Source organism: Cataglyphis hispanica, chromosome 15, assembly GCF_021464435.1.
Source record: "Cataglyphis hispanica isolate Lineage 1 chromosome 15, ULB_Chis1_1.0, whole genome shotgun sequence".
In the NCBI taxonomy this organism is placed as follows: domain Eukaryota; kingdom Metazoa; phylum Arthropoda; class Insecta; order Hymenoptera; family Formicidae; genus Cataglyphis; species Cataglyphis hispanica.
In genome coordinates this window covers 4,986,436-5,005,646 of record NC_065968.1, presented here as the reverse complement: position 1 = coordinate 5,005,646, position 19,211 = coordinate 4,986,436, and the positions used below count along the sequence as shown (strand labels likewise).

The following is a 19,211-nucleotide window of genomic DNA, read 5'->3' as shown; positions in this document are numbered from 1 at the left end:
TAATATTTTATATATAAATTTTATCCAGTAATTTATTTTCAGGATTTATAAACTAACGAGATAAATTCGAACATTTATTATTGTAAAACGCTAAGCAATAATTCGTTCGAGTTCGATAACGAGTAAATATGAAACGGATGAATCATCATTTATTGTAACAGATGCACACATTTTATCGATAGTTTCGAATTATGCGAGGTGTATAATTTGTTTGATTATCGCGCAGTTATAATTTTATTAAGACAGAGCAATTACATAATTTTGTAAATATTATTTTTAATTATCTACAAAAAATAAAAATAAGAATAATAAATTATTATCTCATGAAAAAAAAAAAAATAAATATAAAGACTTGCATATTTTTATATTTAATATTTCATAAATGTTAATATTTCATATTTCCATATATTTACACATATTTACATATGAGATCCCTAGATGAAAATAACCGCGTTAATTTTGTGAAACATTGCAAAAGTGACTCTCAGCAAATTGCCATTGCGACCAATGTTTTACAAACTTTCCTATTTTCTTTTCGAGAGAGCAGTCCCGGCCGATAACACGCGTCCTGAACATCTGCCACGCATGCGTTTAACACTACCGATTTATTTACGGTAACTCGAATGGGGTAACATCGAGTCTCTGGATTCGATCTTCGATGGAGACGAAAGGAGAAATATGTACTCTCTCGGTGCAGACACCAGACACGATTTGGTTGGCGCGTGCCGTTTACCATAAGCACTTCCGCTTTAAAATTTAAACACGTGTACATCGCTAGTATAAACAGTCACTGCATATATTGGATAATATTATGAACAATAAGTGAAAAAAAGACAATTATTTTCAATTTACATTAATCATTAAATATTGTAAAATAATTCTAATGTTAACAATATTTTATCAATACATTCTCTGACAGATCTACATTCTTTCTAACATCCTTACAAATTGGGAATATATTCCGTTGACAGATACATCAATAGCACCGAATGTATTAAACAGATTTATTAGATTTATTACAAATAAATAAATCTATATTATCTAAATAAATCCTTAAGTAACAAATTGCGCAAAATCTGTTTTCCAAAATCCAAACCGGAAATGTCAAATCAGCTGTATTTTTTCCATATTATCCCGAAAGATAAAAGCAAAAAGAAAAGCAAGTATTTGCAACACTCTCGGCGATACATCGCAGGCATAATGCATTAAAGCGATTTATTTTAGGAGCGCACTTGGCTTTCATAGTTTCCAGCAACCGTGTGTCAGTTTACGCGAAGGGGAGAAAGAAAGAAAGAAAGAGAAAAGATTTTCCTCTGAGTTATGCGTCGTCTATTAAAATTTGCATTTTTTCATGCGCCGCCTTTCGCCTGGATAATTTGTCACTGCTCTATATCACGCTACTATTTGCTATGTATATATATGCAATTTTGTCTTAAATTTTCCTGTCTCTCTCTCGTTTCTTTGCCACTTTCTTCTCTTTATTCAATAACGAATCGTAGCTCTTTAATAATCATAATAATCTTCGACCCTGTTCTTACAATCCATAAGAATGTAGAATAATGGCAGTCGATTGAAGAAAATTCCATGGTTATATGAAAGAATTCTTTCGCGCGAAGTAAAATACTTATCGTCTTTCTTTGTAAGAGCCTTCATTGTTATAAAAGAAAAATGGAGAGAATTATAATGCGATTAATTAGTTTAATATTTTTTACTACCATTGTTACAATGCATTTTATTTTTCTTAATGATAGTTTTTACAAAATTCATATATCAAAATTATTATATTAATATATTTGGTGTTACTCGATTAGTTTGTATTATAAGATAATTCTCCTTCTCTAAGTTTGAAAGGGAAGACTCATCGAAAGTGTTCCCGGTTTCTTTAGCATCTTCCTTCATCTATTCTCGCCTCGTCTTTTACCGATTGCTCGGTATCCGGGTAGCGATTCGATGCGCCGAAGGGATGGTTGGCGTGCCAGCTCTAAGTGCATCGAAATTTATGAACTGTCTTGCTGCAGCCGAGGGGGTCTGCCGAGGAGCCTTCGATGCCGTTGAAGGATTAATGCCCCGCTTCTCGACCGGATTTTATGTCGGAAGCATGAAAAATGTTCCGCCCGCTTTACTCACCGGTAACACTACCGGCACCACCACCACCACCATCACCACCATACTCGCTCCTGTATTAGCGTTTCACGTCTTCCGCGAATATTCCGCCGGTGTACTCTGAAGCGGCGACCTTCGCCACGAGAGAACAGCTTTAATTGGTTTCGCGCGAGCGTGCTGCGTGAAGGTGCACCAACACGTGCGCACCGCGAAATTGCTTTCTCGCCTGCATTTGCATCCCGAAATTCGATGCGATTTCTCACTCGACGTGTAGCGGCGTCGGATTTAAATTTGCGATACCGACACGCGACAGACGAGCGTCCGTGCGGCGTCCGTCTGTGAGCAACGCTTGTGAATAAATTGTTGGCTAATTAGTGATTAAAGAGTCGACGACGAGATTAATGATTCTCGCTGAGCGTCGGGCCGAAACGTTCATGTAATCTCGATTTGTTAGCTTATTGAAAAATTATACAAAAGACATCTTTTACAATAACTTCAGAGATATCTATACTCAAATATCCATTAGCATTAATTGCGGCGTTACTAAAGGATTAGAGTTTCTATATATTTATATCTACGTAATATTATGAATGTCATTATCTTATAAGAATGAAGTCATTAAAATTATAAAATCATTTAGTAATTTTTCTTTTATGTCGTAATATATTTTGTTTACAGCACAATCTACATATAATTAAAAGGAGATTTAATAGCAAAAAGTATAATTTTATAAAATACACCCAATGTTCAAATAAAATCTTTAATTTTGCTGGGGAAAAATTTGTCAACTTCAACGCAATTTATTTTGTGCACAATCGCTGTTTATTAGAAATAATGAAACGCGCTCATTGAAAAATCACTGTTACTGTTTTCATCCATCGATTACGAGTATACATGAAAATATACATGAAAATAAAAGAAACAAGAATTTATCGCTCCAGAGTCGCCCACCAGCCAGGTAAAAAATGATACCGCTGACCGCCTACCGAGACAATCTATCAATCGCGAATCTTCGTCGAATGAAAAGACGTCCTGCATGGCTCTTCGAAATTCCTTGTTCGAAGATCGTCCATCTTCATTGCTGCCACAATATCGCGAAAATTTCTCTTATGCGAGACTTTTATATACTGTGTATCGCATATTATTGCCAAAACTTACAACATATTTTTGTTTCTTCTTAGACATTTTTAAATCACATTATTATTAATTAAACATTCTTGTCTTGATTATTAGAATAAAAAAATTATGTTGTAGTAAAATTCTTGAAATATACAAAAAAATAGCAAACAAGAAATTCGAAAAACGATATTAAATCGATATTTGAATCTCTTGGCTGAGAGCTCTCGAAAATAAAAATCGATATGTGATTTACCAGCAGCTACGGCTGAGATTGAGTTCTATTAATATAGTACGCGAAATGGCTCGGAACCGTCGATCGTTGTTATTGTTCTGACGTCGGCGGTTTCTATTTCCTGTACTTGTGCGGAAATCACTAATTTTAGGCGATGAAACATAAGACTCGTGCTTAGCACAATACATTTTTCTCCGAGTACGTAATATCGCATTTTTGCTTTGATATAAAAAAATTAACGAAAGTGAAAAGAGTCATTATAGATTAATCTAAACTAATATTATTACCTAAAATATTTATTTTCGTTTACTTAATATTGTTAAAATAGTGAAAAATTTATTTTATAATTAAATTTCAAAAGATAGTTTTGTAATATGTATATCATGCTTGTTACGTACTGTTATTGAAAGTATTTCGCAATAATTAAATGTAGAATAATTAAAACCTTCTATACAAAATCATTAATCTTGCGTTATCATGAATCAAATAATAATTAACGATGGGAGTTGATGATAAAAGTGAAACTGATATATTTTCGTAAATTAAAGAAGATGACCAATTGCGTTCGATCAGAATGCGATCGTAGATCAAGGATGATGACATGACGGTATCAAGAAGGCATGCGGATCGAGACAAATGATCCGTCTCGTAAAACCAGTTTAGGCGGTAAAAGTGACGGAGAGTCTCGGATCGAAAATATATCGATTATCGATCGAGATACAGCAAAATACAGGAGAATAATAATTTAAAATCATCATCTATAATCGTAAAATAAATCCATTATACATCGCAGTCTGGCTGGAATAAGATCGATCGGTCTTCCAATGAGTATAATGAAATTTAATTTAATAAACACTACTATAGAAATAGCTTTAATAAATTAAAATAAAAAAACAACACCGAAAATTGTTTAACGAGATTAGACTATAACAAATTAATTAGTTTTTTATCTCTTCTATCGCCATTCGGATTTTGCATTGAATTATTTATTCATCAAAGAAAGAAAACAAAATATGAAAACGTAATATTTGTGTATCTATTTTTCCTTAATCTATATACATGAACATAGAATGTCGCGAGAAATGCACGTTTTCCAATTTTTCTCTACTTTCTATGGGAATGTAAAATTTTAAATCGTAATCCAGTTTTCAACAAAATTGCAATTTATGACTATCTCGAAAAATTTATTACATTTATGCAGTTTGAGATGACATAATGTAGCATTTAAATTTGTGCCTCTCAGCGAGCTGTCGATTTAATTCTTATATCAAAAATTTTATCCCAAAAATTTCGTTTCTCTCGCGCGATTCCCGGATGAAAATATGTACACGGTATGTGGCGTATTGCTGAAAGACGCGAGCTGTCAGAGCATCGGCAGCGATAATTGAAAAAGCCGGGAACTGTCAAAAGAGGATGCTGATGGAGCACGCGGTGGAAGGCAACGATGAGGGACACGCGCGCAAGACGCAAGCAAGCCCGGGGGCATCACGCATGCGTGCTTCATACGCTTGAGAGCGCTATCGTTATCCATGCATGCTCCGAAATGCGGGAGCTCCCCATTTGTGCTCTGTCGGCTTTTGCCGTCGAACGTACCACGTCTTTTTGGAACGTCTTGTCGCTGCCGCTCGAGAAAGTTGTCTCTTTAATTTCTTTTTCGAGGATTTTTCACCGTGATTGCAAACCGTTTAAAAATTCTTTGAATTTAATGCAAAGTTTTAATAACGATAAAAATCATATGCGAAAAACGCTCCATTTCATTTAATTAATGAATTAATCAATTCTGAGATGCGATGCGAGTCGAAAGGATAAAATTAGGAAAGATTGTCAGTGACATCAGGAAATGACACTTGGTCGATGGTCGTGGGATATCGATATAGCGCGCGTGGAGAACTTTTGGGGTGTTTGGAGAACTATCGATGGATTGTTGGTGAAAAAAGTGCGTAGTTGATCGGTCAGATGTAGCGTTAAACCACGAGGTCGTTGCGCTTAGTGTAGAGATAGTCGGCAGCCGATACAGTTGTTTTCTTTTTTGAGGCTGGCTGACAGCCGGCCGACAACATGCTGTCGACAGTCCAGTGTCACGGCGATGTACATCGGAATTATCACGTCGCTTACACGGTGAGTTTTCAAAGCCGATGATCGAGATCGTTCCCTGTCCTTCGTCATCAAACGATTTATTTTGAGCGCCGATAATCTTTCGATGACAGTGAAATTGAATTAATAATATTGCAATGCAAGATAATTATTGATTTAACAATAGTACGGGTGTATTTTGTAGTAAAATCCTATGCATCATATTGTATAATCGAGAATTATTAAAATACAAATTGATGTAGTGTTTCTATTTTAAAAATATTTTAATATCTTTATTTGTAATTAAACTTAGATTTTATTTTTGTAACAAAATACGTATCTTGAAATATTTATAGCAGTTGTATAGTATCATTGTATATTGTATAATCCATTTAACACACACACACACACATTTAAACATTAAATGTATTTTATGCAACTAATATGAAAAAATAAAAAATAACAGATTAAGAGCATCATGGCTATAATAATGCATGAGCAAATGATTAATGCAATCGTAGATATAATCCGTAATTGAGCAAAAATTCAAAGTGGTAATGGCAATGATGTAAGGTAATATACAGTATAATGCTATTCTGGGAAGTTCCTACATTGTGTAATACACTTAAAATAGAAATTCGCTTCGATGAAAATTTATGATATTCGCTTTTTTGACAGGATTGCAAAATATCAAGAATGCTATAAATTACTACGCCAAATATGTTTTTGTGAACATCGTTACGGTCGATAATAATTCTTTTCACCTTCCTCACAAAATGCTGATCTATACTTGCCCCATAAAAATTCAGGACGCAACTTATAGTACAAGCGAGAGTTTCGCGAGAATGCGCAAATGTTTCTTTGATGATTCTCGACGGTTGTCGATGATATTTGGCCAAGTTATTACCTGCATATATGAAAGTTGTAACATGGATAACGTGATATGTCTTACTCGTACCGGATTTTTATGACAAGTTTTTGAATTCACATTTGATTGGAAGAAATTTAATGAAAAGCTCGATAATTAAATGTGAAATATTTAGAAATAAAAGTTAATAAGTTTTTGTTTTAATAATAAATTTAATATGTTTTTTTGTATAAAATTTATAAAATTTTGTTTGTAATTGAATTCAAATTGGTTTTAACTAAACTTTATTTCAACGAACCTGATTTAAAGAGAAATTATTGAAACGATGATTAATAATCAATGATTAGTTAAGGGAAAAAATGCTTAATATTTATAAAATTTTAAGCCGTAAAATAGTGTATTTTTGATATCATAAGGAAAATGGTTATATTGTGATGTTCCTTAGAAGACGCTGGACCAATTCTTCTCAAGTCGCGTTTATATGCGCCACGGATAAGTATCGAATATACATATCACGACCTCACGGCGTCTTGCGTCATTCATCTATTCTCGTTCGACTTTATCGCCAACCCGGCAAACGCCGGGTTTATTCTGGCGTCACGCGGAATTTTAAAATGGCATTTCCATAGGCTTGCGGAAAATATGTGGCAACTACTATTGCCCGAATAATTGGAGAAGAATATCTCAACATCTCAATATTCAGTCTGTATATAATTACGTCTATTTGCTTTCCCCATAATTTTAAGATAATTACTTTCTTTCATTATTGCATTGATTGAGAACTGAGTTACAATACCTTCAACACTTAAAAAATGTCTATATAATATTTAATAAAAATATACATTTCTCCAATTACTAGAATTATGAGATTACAAATATATCTTACGTATATATTCATTACAAATATAAATTATAAAAATTTATTACAAATAGGGATTAATCAAAGTTTATCAGAGAAATGTAGTTTCTTTTCCAGCATCAACACAAAAGAAAACGAGAAAGAACGCGCAGGCCTAATATAATGCTCGTTCGATTTATATAATCTCTGTAGGTTTCTTTCTAAATTATGATACATATGTCGCGAATTAAAATATTCCGATCCATCAGCTAGTATCCGGCGATAGCGCCAATATTCTCGACATTGATTTATGAAACTTGTATCACATTTCTATACCAACAACAATGCGTCGGCCAATTCACGCTTTGTCTTCCTCTACGTCGTTATGTTGTCGTCACACGGAAATATACTAGAGATGAAATCCGCATTAAATTACGTGAATTGGTGACCATCTGGCACATATTGCCGAATCACCTTATATCGGGGAATAAAAGATTGTGGAAAAAATAACGTCGCATATAAAAAAGCATATTATATGAGGAATAAAAAATCATAGTCTATCACAAAGCAAGGGGCAGGGCCTTAGTATAATGAGAAAGCAAATATGAGTTTATCCTTTGTTTCTTATATCTTATTTCTATAATTGATTTTGATTTGATTTCCTTTTTTGTCATCCTCAATGCCTCGATACGAATACACGCGATTACGAATACACTTTTCAATCGCATTTTAACAACTTATCGTTTACTCAGAATAGCCTGAAGGAAACAGGTCCGAAGGTCAGGTTTGCAAGGTGCGTCGAATGATTTAAGTTTCCGCTCAGCATGTGAAATAACATAAGCGGACGCTTGGGAGGTGTCGGAAGAAGTTCACAGGGTTCAGGGCGGAATGTAAAGTCATTAAAATGTGTTGCTCGAAATTCTTCGGGATGCTCTTTGACCTATTTGATCCGTTATGGGAAGCGTGTGACTTGTAACATAATATGTAGTTGTTAACAATTCCACTTTAGATCCGTTTTAGGAAACATGCGTGTAGCCTGTAATACATAGTTGTTGAAGATTCTGCTTTGATCCGTAATTAATAATTAGCTTCTCTTTCTCTTTCTCTGATGTTAATCGTATTTTATATAGGCATAAATTGCCATTAAAAAGTATGAATATATCTTTGAAATTCAACATTTGCCGCATCTTCACGGTTTCCATTTCGACATGAATTATTCTGACAATTTCGAAAAGACACGATATTTAATATATAATTATTATTGCAAATATTAATCATAAGTCATAAACACAACACTTGTACAAGAAATCGCATTCCTTTCTGTGAGTGCTATTAAAGCGATTGTTGCATCAATCGACGAGGATGCAATCGCGAATGAACGAGAAACATTAACGACGAACGAAGACGGTGACAATTCTATACGCGTGCTGAACTGGTTTCCCCATGCACTTTGATTCGCGTCTGTTATGCACAGTAATTGGCTGCGACATTAAATTCTTTACACGCCTCGTCGAACAAATGGAGGCAAATCGCCGGCGACGTTCTTCTACGGAACTCTCTCTCTCTCTCTCTCTCTCTCTCTCGTGCTAAGGCATCAATTAGTGACTCGACGACAAGTTTCTCGCTCGCAAATAAACATCCTCTCGACGGATGCAAGAATCCTGAATGTTTCGTGTAACTCTTGATAAAGTAATCAAATATTAATATCAATGTTTATCATAGAATATTAATATCGTTCAAGTTAGTCTAATTTATTCTGTTTGATAATATTAGATGCGAATTTCATTAAAAAGAAAATATGATCTGTAATAGACAAATGTATATCTCGGTATTTTGTGATGGTTCTAAAAATATAAGATTCAATGATCTTGATGATGCGAGCAGCATTTTATATCACTGAAAATGGCGCCAGCGATCATAAAAGTCTAGCGTCGCGAAGTTGTTCGTAAATCTTCGTTATCGAAGGTGAAAACCTCTGCTGATAGTGCCAACGACCTACTCCTTGGGCGGTCAGAAAATTCCCTGAAAGCAAGTTGTCTTTAACGCGGACGTTCTGACCACACGCGAACGAAATACACGAGTATATCTCGTGTAAACGGCTCGTGATTTAATTCTGCTATCGTTGCGTTTTATCTGCAGGGCGTTTTTTGCGTGCGCTACGAGAGTTCTGATGTTGCGAACAACCAGAAGTCAGATCCTCGTAGGAGAATTCAAAAGCTTTTACGATTTGCTTTATCGTATAAAGAAGACGTAAAATTTTGAATTTATTACGAAAATATTTATGTATTTAAATTAAAAAAACTTTGTTCAAAAATTCTTTTTGAGATTTTCTCTTTTTAATTTTGCTCGGGATTTCGAAAATATCAAATGAATATGCATGATCGTACATTGAGAGAAAGTAAGTAAGGGATCATTTTGTATTCGTTTTTTTTTTCTGCGGCCACACACGCGATTTACCGCTGCGAAAGTAAGGGATCTTCGATAGCTGGCATGGATCCAAGACCCGAATCGAGACTACGATCTAGAACGAACGAACGATAGAACGGCAGCATGCGGTCGAGGATACGAAATTTCCGGTGATTGCATTTCTACTACGTGGTGATTCTCACTTACCGTGGAAATAAAGTCGTGAAAATAAAGAAAGAAAGAAAACTGTACTACGCCGGTCATTAAGTTTCAATTAATCGCGCTCGCGCAAAAGAGATAAATTTTGTTTTTTTATGAAGTAGCTAAAGAGGATAATACTACTGTTAATTACTTTTCTATTTGATCATTCATGCCGATGTAATGTATCGAATCAAGTTAAATATTAGATGCGAATTTCATCAAATTTGTATTAAAAACACTTTATTTAAAATGTGCTTTTTTCTTATAAGTTATCCACGGAACGGTTTATACTGTGAAAAAAAAAGTCGGTGAATGTATATTATATATAAGATATGAGTCTCTTTCTAACTAATTATATAAAATATGTAAATTCTGATTCGTCACACGGCATACATTTATAATCGCCGATTAGCGATAAACTCTCTCGCGCTGCCACTAACGATTTTGTTATGTCTAGAAAACAAATAGAGATGAAACGGAAAATTAAGACACGCTATCAAGAGTTAGAAACACATGAAAGGATTAAACCGGCGCGTCCGCGATGATCAGATCAAAGGTCGACGATAAAACCGACTTGCGGATAAGCTAGAAATTCCTTTTGACGGCGCTCTTTACGATCGCTATCATTTTTTTTATGTCATATTTCACGGTGAAATTGTACTATTGAAAAACCATGGAAGTCGTAAAGAAGTTATGATGGAAGAATCGAGAAAGAGAAATAAAAGAGACGAAGAGAACAAATAATAAACCGATAGCCCTCGGCTCTCTTTTTGTATCGGGTGGGCGCGTATTTATATCGATGATCGTAAAGGGCGTCACTTCCTATGACATCATTCGGCTTCCTATGAATTTTATGGCGGGAAAGAGAGAGTGAGAGGCAGAATATATATTTCCCAGAGAACACTTTGCGCGAATAGAAAAAAAAAAACCTGATCTTACGTAATTGTCATTAAGACGATTGTCATATAGCATGCACGCCGCGTGCATATGTATATACTGCGTGTCCGTGGATTGTCACGTCATATTTTGCCACAAGGCTAAAGTCGAGACTATGACTAACGTTGCAAAGGTTGTCTCCATCTGATATTAGCACGATGTGCTCTGATACCGATGAATCGAAAACAAATCTTACGAAACGTTCCGTCTATCTAATCTAAAAACGCGAAAGTGCTATCGAAGAAATTGGGAAACTTAAGTCATTCCACGTACGATAACTTTGCGCGTTACGTTCTCTAGTTTCCGACCGCTCTGATGGAGCTTTGGTTGAAGTATCATTTTAAGCGGATCAAAAGTATACGGTGTGGGACGTTTGTATTAAAATTCAGCGCTGTATCTGGCACTTAAAATGATATTTTTGAGAACGGTTTATCCTCGATGAAAATTTGATGCGGCTTTATCTCTTTTCTCTGACAGCTTTTAAATTACCAAGAAAATAACTTTTGTGTGTCACTGAATCTCAAATTAAAATATGTTGTTGAAGTACAATAAAAAATTAGAAAGACAGAGAGAAATTTTTCTTATACATGTATTTTTATGCATTTTCGGAGGTTTAATTTGTCAGCGTTTTAAAAAAAAAAAAAAGAATATAATAATATATGCGATCTCTAATTTTTTTTACTACTATCATGAAAATTGACGATAGATCAACATCTTTCAATACTGTCTTTATATTTTCAACATTCCTAATAGCCAACATTCTCTTTTATACTGAACTATACTTTACTTTTACTGCCTACATTATAAACAAGCATCACAGATCATTTGCATAGAGACTCGGGGATGTAATAGTTGCCGGATCGGAATTTACATTCCACGCTATCAATCGGCATCTTGCCACACATCCGCTAATGTAACACGGCGTGACTACGAGCACCCAATTGTCATTCTCGCTCTTTCCTCATTCCAACGTCACGATCTATTCGCCGATAGCGAGAACTATCTGGAATCTAAACCCTCTGCGCTCCAGTTGATCCCTGATGCGATTCTCGATCGTGACGCTCGATTGCGAAGCATAAGTCAATTAAGTACGGATTAGCCAATCGTATATCCTGTCGGTCCCCCCCTCGTGCGACTCGCCTTTTCAACGAACGTCAAGCTGATCTCCGCGTTTCAAGCTAAACACAGTGTACGCTGTTTAATCCGGCTATGCATAAGTCATATTTATTATCGACATCATTAAAAGTAATTATTTTCTTCCGCTGAGATTGAATCATTGCCCATTTCCATAACAATATTCCGCATTGGCGGAAAGCTTCCGTATTATATACGTTGAGTATTATTACTTTTTTTTCTGTATCATTTTATTTTGATATTTTATCAAACGGTATTATTAGTTTTAATATAATACACATAATCGCGATTAATAAAATTATCAGACTTAATGCATGCATGATTTGAAACAAATATTTTTATAGACTAATATTTTTACAAGTTACGTATCAGTGATATAAAAAAAAATTCATATATGGACGAAATAGTAAAAAATTATTTAATTAATTTTGTTTCATAATAATGATCAACGCATTTAAATATTGCCATGTCTATTGTATGTATGTGTGTGTGTGTGTGTGTTTGACATATTAATTTGCAATGTTAGATTATGGTAATCCTTAAACTATGTATCTGTGTGTATGCGCAATATTTTAGGAGCGATATTGTATGGCATAATGCTTTCAACAAAATCTAAAAATACTACGGTTTAGCACTGTCCCGATATTTTACTATTCATGAATGTGAATTTAAACGAGGAGTCTTCTATTCGCTCTTTTTATAACCGAAGCTACACTATTCGCAGTAGATTTAGTAATCGTACAATTTTCGCAATCCAGTCGCAATCTAAACATTAAGATAGAGGCGACCAGCGATATATTTCATCTGCGATCTTTCTCTTGCCAAGGACATTCTTGTATTTATCTGTTACCTAGATAAAACGTGTTTCACCTTACGAAGGCCTATCGAACTTCTTTATGTGATTTATCTTGTCGTAAAATGTCGTTGGTGTTTTTTTTCGCTTTGAAATTAGTGTGTTACGTCAGAACGGATGAATCGCCAAGAAAAACTTCCAAAAGAGTTCGTCTTAAAAGTCTAAATTTTATTTCGACCAAATGCAGACATGGCAATATTAAAAAAATACTGATTTATCACTTTCTCATACAAATTCATGTAACAAAATTTATAACTCAATATTTGTAATTTAGTATTGATTAAAATTTAACCAAGTAGTTATATAATTGTGTTCTTTTATAGATAAAATAAAATATTTTATAGATAAAGGGATTTATAAAATATAATTATTTGTGCTATATTTAATCAATTTTTATTTTAGATTTTGTACGATAAAAATGAATAAAAGAATTAATAACGTGTAATAAGTTTGCTCGCTTTTCCCAAGATAAATCAAGTTTCCATAAAATTAATCCACACGTCATTATAATTTTAACGTAAAAGCTTGACTTAATTATATTGAAAGGGCGTGGTATGTCAAGTACGCAAAGACATTTTACACGACACGTTCTCGTAAAGTTATTTTATCACTCGGAAAATGAAAATCTTGTTTAGAACACATTAAAAATTGCCTCTACCGTCGCGACTCACGAATCAATCTCATTCTCCACCATCTCTACCGAGCTACAAATTAGCAAGTTCAAACGTGCATCCGGGTAACACGTAAAATTTAGATGTATGTACAAAGTAAATGACATTGGAGAAATTGCGTGCATATCACCAGGTGGCCTAATTGTATTCCATGGGAGTGGCACACTTACGACCTACTCTGCTATGCTTTTCTTTATTGGCGATGCGACCGCGCAGAGACTAACGCGGTTAAGTAATGTATCGATAGGAGCAAATGAAACCTTGCAAGTGCATTGGTTCAAAGTGCATTTAATCATTCGTTTTATTTGATTTCTCGTTTCAAGTAAAATATAAAAATTTTATAAGAGGAAATTAGTTGAGAAAATAATTCACTCCAAATTGAACAACAAAAATCCTCAAAATTTGAAAAGAATATTTAATAATATGATAATAAATAATATATATTCTAATAAAATTTGTACCGAATTATTTTAATTAATTGATAAATAAATACACATCAATTTTTATTAAATAGAATTGAACAAGATGTGTGTTAAAAAGACATTAAACTTTCTTCCAGATTGATTACGTAGAACATATTATAGGTGATATAACAATAGATGACGATGATCTAGACATTAAGATAAATATCGCAAGCCCGTATCATTAAAGTGCCATTCACGCGCTCGCCCGCCCCCGGAGAGTACTTCGAGGGGGATACATTCAGAGATAAATTCTACACGAAACGACGTGGCCTAATTATATTTCAAGGGAGTGGCGTTTCAACCACTCGAAGGTGTCTCGTCCCTATATCTTCGCCGGCTTGCGCGGCACTCCGGAAGCTCGCGTCGTACTCAACGAGAGAGTCTGCACTCGGCGCAGGATCGAGCCTGCGTGTAATGCCGACTACGGTCGCCATGGTTACTTGTCAAGTTCTCTCACCCCGTGCCACCCCGCCGTGGACCATCCCGGCCTGCCGGGAGAGATGCAGGCTTTCAACCTTTTGTACACCCGCAGCGCCGGGGCGGCTCCCGTGCGGCGCAGACGTTCGGTTGACCCAGGTCGCGTTTTAGCCGGAGCCCTCGTTCTGAACTCCTTTTAAACGTATCATTCCTTGTTTCTTCGCGTCGACATTCTAAGGAGGGAACGTGAAGGGAACGTGGACGGCGGCTGCGAGCTTGCGTAAAGTGCTTGCTTCGGTGAGAGAAACGCTCGATGAATCGAGAGCGTGACCACGAGAGGGATGCGTACCTTGAAACGCGATTGACCTTGAACGCACACAAGCCTGCAAGCCGGAGCCGCGGCAGGTGAATTGATTGGCGCCCGAAAGGGTGGGATCACGGGAGCTGATCATGCGGCGTGGTTGCGTATGACGCTTCGAAGGTTACATCGCGACAAGTGCGATCAATGATTTTTATTTGTTTAAGCTGATAAGAATTTAATGTGGAATATCGAGGGATATAATTAATTAAAAGACATTGCCACCTGCGATACGTAAATTATAATGAAATAAATGATAGTGCAAGCAGATAGTGTTGAGACAATCGGGATAAAAAAATTCATGTTCTAGTCTCTATTACAAATCGCAAATGATAAGAATATATATGTTGAAATCTTTATAAGTAATATTTAATATATTTATATATATATATATATATATTATATATCTGTTATATCCCATATGTGTGAGAAATTTATAATAGAAAATGTTAAAAAATTTTCAAAACTTACAATTACTAATTTTTTGTTATATATAAAGACAATTCATGTAATGTGAATCCCACGATGTCAATATATATCGCATACATATATAGTACAAAATACAGAAACAGAAATGCTCAAGTAGTAGTAGTAAAAGTTCGATAACGATAAAACTTCTTTCATCTGATCCTGGCGCAATAAAGGTTGAGTGTTTTGGCTCACGTAATCGAGAAAAGGGAAATTACGTTACGCTATGTATGTTGATACGACACTTGACCCGGAAGCGGCACATCGATGATACGCGTAGTATTGGGGAAATGCGTTTGGCAAGCATCGGGATTTTTTACAGAGAAGAGAAAAAAAGGAGCAAAAGAAAAAGAGAGGCGGTGCCCGGCATAACGAAATAAGCATGGTGTCCTCGGATATAGATCCAAAATCTATTGTTGATAATTAATAATTAATATAATTAAAATTAGCGATCCCACGTAAAGGCTTAGTGAGAATAAACCGAGCCGGTTATGTCGTGTCTTATTGTATTCCTTTTTATGAATGTTTACGACGATAGTGAAGAGAATGATTTATGATTCCTGTTTGGATATCTAGAAGATATTAATGAACATCGATCGCGTGTAACTACTCGAAGATCGAGTGATGAAAAAAAGAGGAAATTACGCACATATAACCCGATGAAGATGTTTGAAAATTCTTACGATTCCTTATGATCGATGCCAGATATCATTCGCGTTTATGTCGGAGCACTCAATTGATTTAGCGCCGACGTCATTTGCTTCATGGAAGATATATGGAAATTCCGAATTACATAAAGGCCTCTATCTCGCTCACCGATGACGAACTCGAACAGCAGTTCTCTATCGCGCGCTTGGTTACGGGCAAATTGTTGCCGTTGCGCCGACACCCGACAGGATACCGCGAACAATAATTTTAAGGACGCCGAAACGCCACTGCGCGAAGAAACGGAAACGCTTCTGCACCGCATCGCCTTTACCGTCTGGCACACTGCCCTCCATATTGAGAGCGAGGTGCGTGCCAATAGTACGCGTACCTCTACACGTGTGCGCGATGTGTATTAATTTACATAATGTAGTTTATCGTAAAAGTCATCTACGAATTTTTCATAGTTTTTTTCACAGTTGACTTGTTTTAACGAAAATTTGACCGTTCGTTAATTTTGTAGACTATTGTTTTATTTGAAAATATTAATTAAAAAAAGAAAAAAAAATATACATATATATATAAATTTTATAAATAAAAAAAGATTTTTTTTATAAATAATATTTTATTTCCCGAATAAGCTTTCAATTTTAGTTTTTTTATGCTATTATCATTGAAGAACCTGTACTTCTTTCAAGTTTAAATTTGTTTATTGCATTCCTATAATTGCGTAATCGTATGTGCACCGCAGCGCGACCATCCAATATGAAATATTTAATAGGTTTTTATAGATTTAAATTGAGAGATATTGTTGCAACCGTTTTTTTTTTTTTTAGAAATATTGAATTTACTATTATGGCATATCTGTCGTTGTATAATGTTTCCTTGAAATGATAAAAATATCTTAAACTGTATATCATTAATTCCGAAACAATATGTCACTTATTTTTCGTGAGACAACGTCCATGAAGATATAATATTATTTTTTACGCAGCGCGTGAATCGGAAGTTATAATCTAAAAAATCGAGTCATCTTATCGAATCATATTATATTCAACATTATTTTATAATTAATTATTTTGTAATGAGAATGATCGTAAATGAATATTTCTGTTATTTTTAATTTTAATGTAATTATCTAAAGATAAGGTACTTTTTTATATTATTTATATAACATGTGAATATGTTGATTAATTCTTTTTTATTTTTTATTACAGCACAATGGTGGTTACGAATCACAATCGAAAAATGTCAACAACATCGGAAGAAGCAAACAGCATGTAAGCACACAAATACATTTGTATCTAACAATTATTTATCTAATGTCCAAATTTTTTTTTACGTTTAAATTATAACTTAAAATTATTATATTAAAACTCAACTATAAAAATTAATTCATATTAGAAAATAATTAATCGCATAAAATCGGAAATTATACCATTTCTATCACTAGAGATAGATTAGAAAAATAAAATAATCAATCTGCTAGAAAGATTCTTTTCTCACGAGCTGGACCAAAGGCTCTCTATCTTACTCGCTTATCGGCATCGATGAAAGCTCGCGATTCATCACTAAGCATCTCTTTAAATATTTAATAATGATATAATCGGCACGCACAAGAGCGACTGATTCTATATCGGGCTACTTTATTTAATCGGGATACTTTTATTTATTCCGTGGGAAGGCACAGAGAAGCGAAACTGCGTTAGCATTCGAAAGGCATGACTTTTGCACACTCGTTTGAATCTCCTGTCAGATAACATTTTGTCGTGCAGGTTGCACGAAATTATTCCCAACGACACGTCGTCGTCGCCCGTCCGACTCGAATACCTGTTTTCGAAATGCAGAGACCGGAGGACACGTGTACGAACTTTCCGAAACGCTGAACTCTTTCTGGATGAGGGGAGGTGCGCTTTCCCCGCATTCAAATGGAAATGCCATCTCTTTATGCTATTCATTTTTTTTTTTTACGTACCGGAAGTTCTACACTGGTAACTCGTTATCCGTACCGACATTAAAATAGAATTATCGTTATGTGCGACGGAAGATTTCCTGTCGGAATTTCGGGTTTCTCTCGTTTTTGTTCTCATTCTCTTTTTCATGCGCGGAATATAAATTTCAATAAATAAGCGATGCGAGATTTAATTGCGTTGGCGATTTAATCCGGGAAATTGCATTAAAGCGGTTTAAATTCATGATAACCATAATTGCGATCAGAATGAGACATGCATTGCACAAACCGCCACTTACAACGTTGGTGGAATAACTTTCTATTAGCGTGTAGCGGAGAGGGAATACTAATATCCAACCAGTAATCAGTACGCTAATTATTCTTGTTCATCGGCTTTTGCGAGCGGTTTCCCTAGCTTATGTACTATCCGAATCAATTTTGTAAATCAATCTACGTGACGAGAACGCAAAGTTCTACCTACCATGTTGATCAAAGTCTTTTTATAAGTCACAAAAATATAAAACATAATTTTATCTGACTTGTGGCTTGCATTTTCCGATCGATTCAGAATTAAAAAAAAAAAATAATGCAAGTCTTATTGCAATTCCGTAGACAGCGTTTCCTACACACGAACGATGATGCCATGGAAAATTATTCGCCAAAAGTGGCAGTAAGATAGCACATTACACGGTCGTTCGGTCGTGATGTTTCGAAGCGATAACCTTCGTTCGTGTTGACGTCGAATGGATAATATATTCGCGAAACCCTGCATTTATTCGCGCACGGATCATCGTCATTATTACATGCAGAAAGAACTATGACAGTCGCTACACCGGTCGCTATTATTTTTACATGTAGTACAAAGAAGTACTGTGTGTTACAATCAGGCTTTTTATATACATATATATAATAAGTGAGTATGACATTGTTTTCTATAAGAGACAAGAGGATATATTTATTAATATATTATAACACTTGATTTCATATTTAATTTAATTTTTCTTAAATAATTTTATTTAAAAAGAAATTAAAATTATTAATACGTGATGATATTTGAGATTTACATTCAGTGGTATCTTTTGAATAGTAACAAACCAAATCATCAAGGTTAATATTTATATTTTCTTTTTATTGTATTAATTAATTGCACGGATGCGTTCCGGAAACTATCGTTTGCGATTACATCGCAGTTATGGGCCGTCCAAAGAATAATAAAGGTGAGGCGTAGTGGGAGCAGTAATAATTATGCGGAATAACAATTAGCGTGTGATAAAAACTGTTGCGCAGCTATTATCGCGTGCGTTCTTTTTCGTGACATTGAGAATTTTCATACTTTTGCTCGCATATTGCGTCATATGTTTATCGTTTTGTTTATCGCGTTTAAAGCCTTCTATGCTTCGAAAATAGCACCGATAACATACTTTTTAGAGCGAAAATAGTACTGATAACATTTTTTTAAAATAATAAAAAATAA

General features: G+C 34.9%; 2 protein-coding genes across 12 annotated transcripts in view; one reads left to right on the top strand and one right to left on the bottom strand.

Moving 5' to 3' along the window:
• LOC126855043 (putative sodium-dependent multivitamin transporter) overlaps nucleotides 1-19,211 on the bottom strand; it is a 132,786-nt gene that overhangs the window by 69,650 nt on the left and 43,925 nt on the right. The gene's annotated exons all lie outside the window — the stretch shown is intronic.
• Nucleotides 1-19,211, top strand: part of LOC126855031 (tensin-1) — a 154,850-nt gene that overhangs the window by 96,026 nt on the left and 39,613 nt on the right. For 10 of the 11 annotated variants that reach the window (XM_050602326.1, XM_050602330.1, XM_050602329.1 and 7 more), the window contains one exon: nucleotides 17,004-17,066. In XM_050602326.1, the coding sequence (XP_050458283.1) occupies nucleotides 17,004-17,066 (63 nt within the window). Of the gene's footprint in view, nucleotides 1-5,030; nucleotides 5,573-17,003; nucleotides 17,067-19,211 lie in introns of those variants that run through there. The other variant, XM_050602334.1, reaches the window with a different exon arrangement.